The following is a 5,468-nucleotide window of genomic DNA, read 5'->3' as shown; positions in this document are numbered from 1 at the left end:
ATCTGGAGGCCCTTGTTAAGGGTCAAAGTTGTCTATTGAATGTACTATTTTGAATGTGCCCTTAAAAAGGGAGGTTCTTTCTTTTGAGATTTTAAATTCTTGTGAAAAACAACAGTGTGGTTCTTGTGCCTTGAGCCCAATAGCTTTATATCTGTAATGTAAGATTATAGAAGGCATTGTTGCCTCTGACTGCTATTCCCATCAGATTTGGAGTGAGATTTGGTGATGTCACTAGTGTGCTGCTCCCTTTTCTCCTTGTTGGAAAAGAAGAAAATGTACCTGGGGACTTGAAGAGCAAAAGAAAGACTTCCAATGGCATTTGGGAAGATTTCATAAGGCGATTGCCACTAGAAGCAAAGGTTCAATGGGCTTCAGTAGGGAAACTAACGCTGAGATATTATCTATACTTGGATAATTGTGCCTGCTCATTTAAGTTGATAAAACTTTGCAAACTCTCCTAGAACAATTCCCCAAAACTGTGAAACCTTGCGAGCTGCTATAAAATCTAATATAAAAAACCTTTCCTAGTGCAATTAACAAAACCAATATTGTGACCAAAAGCAAAACTTTCTATATTGGCTGTGAATAAAAAGCCCTACCTTTACCAGCAGCTATGTACGCAATGCCTATCTCATACATTCAAGCATAATAAAGACAAAACAATCAATTAGTGCAGCGCTTAGTGCACATACAGATGTATCAATAACAGTGCCATTAAAGACAAACAAAAACACTAACTCAAAAAATTATTATTGAAAACGTCCTTTATTTCCAGTGAATGTGATCTTGTGCTGTGACACCTTGTGCTTAACCCAACTACGTGTTATAACACCACCATCACCACCAGATGTCTGCTCACCTTCACAATATGACCTCACGTTTTTTGCTTTGTCAATAAACGCCTGTCCCTAATGGACCATATGGATTTCCTGTGTGGACTCAATCTCCACAGCTTCCATTAGTCTCCTTCCTTCAAACCTCTCCACCCTTTGTAGTAGGTGCCCAATTGCAACAGATGTAAACAGCATGAAATACCAAGAGAATTTCATGCAATACCACCTCTACTGTTGATTAGGTAGTGTCAGGGAGCGAGGAGCCAGACACACAAGGAGGTGCAATAAAAGGTAGGTTTATTGTACAAAAACAAGACAGAGTCTATGTAAGTACAACAGCAACAGCGGATGACTGGGTAGGACAGTAGCCAGGAAGGATGGTCGCCAGAGCCGGGGTCAGAAGCCAGGAAGGATGATTGCCAGAGCCGGGGTTAGAAGCCAGGAAGGATGATCGCCAGAGAGGGGGTCAGAAGCCAGAAAGGATGATCGCCAGAGCCGGGTCAGAAGCCAGGAAGGATGATCGCCAGAGCCGGGGTCAGAAGCCAGGAAGGATGGTTGCCAGAGCCGGGGTCAGAAGCCAGGAAGGATGGTTGCCAGAGCCGGGGTCAGAAGCCAGGAAGGAGTCTTGCCAAAACCGAGTCGATATCCAGGAGAGCACTGAGACACTAACAGGAGCTTGTTGCAATTCAATAGACAGGACACGAATGCAAAGAGCAGCTGCAGACAGCAGGCTTAAATGTGATAAGCCACCACCTCCTGGAGGAGGAGCCGCAGAGGCTTGAAAGCATAACGGATCCCACAATGCTTTGCAGAAACCTAAGATGGATGCCAGCACATGGAGCAGCACAAGCTCTGAGGAAAGGTAGGACCTTGACAGGTAGCCACACTCTCTAATCAAGTTGAGTATTGTGACGTCATCCAATGCCCTGCCCCAACGGGTTTTGTCACTGCACACCTGACTTCTTCAGGAGGATCGTGATTCACCAAGATAAAGGACTATTTCAAAAATGATTTTTTAGAGTTTGTTTTTTTGTTAATCGTTAATGGCACTGTTATTGATACATCTATATGTATACTAAGAACAATTCCCAGGGATTGTAATGTACAGCAAAGAGCAGTGCTCAGCTTTGTAGGGAATGCAGCACATAGCACAACATACAAATTGCAGCTGTTTGGGGTCTCTAAACTTCTCGTTGTGATTTCAAGTCCACAACAGTTCAGAGTCATGGAACTGTCATGTTGATTCCCTTGTATGCAGAGTGGCAATGAGTGCCTAATTCTGGAGCACAGAATGTTCTGGCACCTGGTATTGTCTCAATGGGATCTTCTGGTCAATGGTGCCTGTGTAGTTCCAGTAGTGAGGCCTCCAAGGGAGAAGCGGCTTCTATACAGAAAATTCTGGGGCTTTCCTAATACCAATAACACCAACAAGGGCATTCTTCCTCCCATTGACACCAATGTTGGGGTACTATTTTCCTACTGACTTTTCACTCCTGCTGACCACTGACAACAACATCCTTTCTCCCGCCAATGCTGAGGCATTTTTTACTTTCACTTACTACCTATTTTAACCATTTCTTGCTCCCACTTACTCTGGGGAATTTTCAGCACAAAGGCCTAACATGTCCCTGAATACTAAATGTTTAACCACTTTTACCCCCCCCCCCCCCATCATGACCAGACCATTTTTTGCTATTCAGCGCAGTGCTACTTTAATTGGCTGATTCATAGCCATGCAACACTCTACGTGAATGAAATGTATGTCTTTTTTCACACAAATAGAGCTTTCTTTTGGTGGTTTTTGATCACCACTGGGGTTTTTATTTTTTATTATATAAAGGAAAAACACAGAATATTTTGAATTAAAAATTTTCTACATTCTGTTACAAAACATATCCAATAAAAACATCAAAAATCAAATTTCTTCTTAAATTTAGTCCAAAATGTATTCTGCTATATACAGTAGTTATACTTTATAGCAGCTACAAACTATGGTATATGTACTGGAATATACACATCTATAGATGCTATACTGTAATGTCGGTGATTAGAGACTTATAATGGGACTGTGTTAGAGTGGCGGGCAATCTGGTGTTAAGAGACACTATCTGGGAGGGTCACTAACTGACACTGATGATTCTAGTAACTAATCAGTTATAATACTGTAGACTGAGACTGTACTAATGACACTGGCTGTCTAGGGGTTAACATCCAGGGGCAATCAATGTGTTGTGCCTAACAATGTATAATGTGTGCTAATTTTACAGATCTGGCAATTTTTTTTCTCCCTGCTTTGCAGGGAGAAGAAACAGTCAGATCCCTGAACTGTATACTGAGCCTTGTGTGTATGTAAACACATGACTCTGTGCTGTGATTGGCTACAACAGAACTTGGCCATATATCATTGCTGACAAAATCTGCTGACAAAAATCATGCTATAGCCATTGACAGCGCAGATTACCATGGGGTGCATGCATGCTCGATCCTCTAACCCGTAACAGGCTGGATCACGTACATGTACGTGATCCAGTCTGTTCCAAGTTGCATGGCCATGGATGGAGTCAAGTGGTCAATAAATATTAAAGTGGACTCAAACTCAAAAAGTGAACATTTTCTGCCCCATAGAGAATGTACTGAAATGTTAATTATGCCTAAGTACAGTAAATCCCTGAAAATTGTAGTTTTTGTCTTACATTCTCTTGAAAAAGGAGGGTTGAGCCTAACAGCTTTATATCTGCAAAGTGAGATCATCTAAGGCACTACTGCCCCAGACTGCTATTTCCATCAGATTGGGAGAGGTGTGAGTTTTTGTGATACCACTACTTTGCTGCTCCCTGTTCTGCTATTGCCATCAGATTGGGAGAGGTGTGAGTTTTGGTGATACCACTACTTTGCTGCTCCCTGTTCTGCTATTGCCATCAGATTGGGAGAGGAGTGAGTTTTGGTGATACCACTACTTTTCTGCTCCCTGTTCTGCTATTTCAATCAGATTGGGAGAGGAGTGAGTTTTGGTGATACCACTACTTTGCTGCTCCCTGTTCTCCTTGCTGGAGAGGGAGTTGTACCTGAGGAACTGAAATGCAAGGATCTGAGTGCTGCTGCTTTGTTTGCTCTGTGAATCTTTATTTCCTCCACCACGTTTGCTACTGCTTAATCATTACCCCATCAGCCATCAGAGGTAGCTCTGACATGATTTAGCAAAGCCTTTCCTCTACCAAGATGGTAGAAATGTTGACACCAAGTCATGGTAAGTCAGAAACGGAGTGAATAGCTGCAGGTGGACCATAGACAATACTGGTGACTAGTCCTTTGCCCTCTGTTTGGGCACAGCATCTAGAGTTTATGTTCTGCTTTATACTCGGAATAAACATGGGCTGTGGTTCCATTTATTTTTTCTTCAAAGTAAAAGACTCCAGTATTTTCACTTTTATTGCTTGCATCTTTATTCCATAAAGGAGAGGATTTACAAATGGCGGCACCACCAGGCTCTGTAATGACATGCCTACTCTAAGTCCATAGGGTACTTGGGTAGGCCCCAAGCGATAGAGTATAGCCTCAAAGAGGCAGTCAGTAGCAAAAATTGTAAAGGATATCAGTTGAGGAGAGCAGGTCTGCACTGCTTTCAAAAGATTGTCCTTTGACTTTGCACAAACCTTCAAAATGTTAGCGTAAGATAAAAAGACCAGCAACGGCATCACCCCCAATATTGTTACAGTAATATACAGACCATAAATGTTGTTGATTGTGGTATCAATGCAGGAGAGTCTCACCACCGACCAGTTATCGCAATAGATCTTCAGGATGACATTGTCACAAAGAGGAAGTCGCATTGTCAGCATAGTATGCACAGTCATGGAGATGAAAGAATAAAGGCAAACGCCAATAATTGCCTTAAATGCCTTCCTTAAGTTCATCATCGCGGCGTACCTCAACGGGTTGCATATGCACATGTAACGGTCATACGCCATGACCGTCATGATGGTCATCTCACATGACACATAGGAATAGATGCAAAAGATTTGCATTATACAGGCTGCATAGGAAATGATTTGCGTCTTATAAAACAGGTTTACAATTAAGCTGGGGAAAAATGAGATACTTCCATAAAGGCCGTTGGTACAGAGGGCAGATATAAAAACATACATGGGCTCATGCAAACTCTGGTTTAAATATACTGTGGATATTATTGTCAAGTTAGATAAAATGATCATCAAAAACCCAACTAATGAGATAACCCCGTAGACATAATTAAAATCTGAAATTGTGCCAAAGGTCAGGCTTAGGAATAGAGGAGAAGAGAGTGTTGAATTCTTCATTTGTATTCCAGCTGGTTCCTAAAATAGGTCAATAAAAACAGTCAAATATAATAAAAAAAATCTTAGGTTACATATTTACAGTTGTGCTCAAAAGTTTGAGACCTCCTCCTTTACAGAGGAGGTCTGGTGCTAGAATTAGTGCCCATGATCTGACGTTTATGGCGATACCTCACATGTGTGGGACCTCGCATGTGTACGGGACCGACTTGTGCGTTCACCTTTGAATACAAGCATGGGGGAACACACACACCAAAAATTCAAGATTAGGCTAGGAGATTTCTTTTAGGTATTTATTGCTGAAGAACTTTAACAGGAGAGG

The 5,468-nt window shown here is 41.9% G+C and overlaps 1 protein-coding gene across 1 annotated transcript; it reads right to left on the bottom strand.

Moving 5' to 3' along the window:
• Positions 1-4,005: 4,005 nt before the first annotated feature.
• Positions 4,006-5,149, bottom strand: LOC149438437 (olfactory receptor 51L1-like). Its single transcript, XM_089659894.1, has one exon. The coding sequence runs from the start codon at positions 5,147-5,149 to the stop codon at positions 4,220-4,222; it is 930 nt and encodes a 309-aa protein (XP_089516020.1). The 3' UTR covers positions 4,006-4,219.
• Between the last annotated feature and the right edge of the window lie 319 nt (positions 5,150-5,468).

Source organism: Staurois parvus, unplaced genomic scaffold, assembly GCF_062004578.1.
Source record: "Staurois parvus isolate SC_StPar_1 unplaced genomic scaffold, SC_StPar_1.0 ptg001192l, whole genome shotgun sequence".
NCBI classification, from domain to species: domain Eukaryota; kingdom Metazoa; phylum Chordata; class Amphibia; order Anura; family Ranidae; genus Staurois; species Staurois parvus.
Note: the sequence above shows the minus strand (reverse complement) of the source record. Positions and strands in the feature narration are given on the sequence as shown.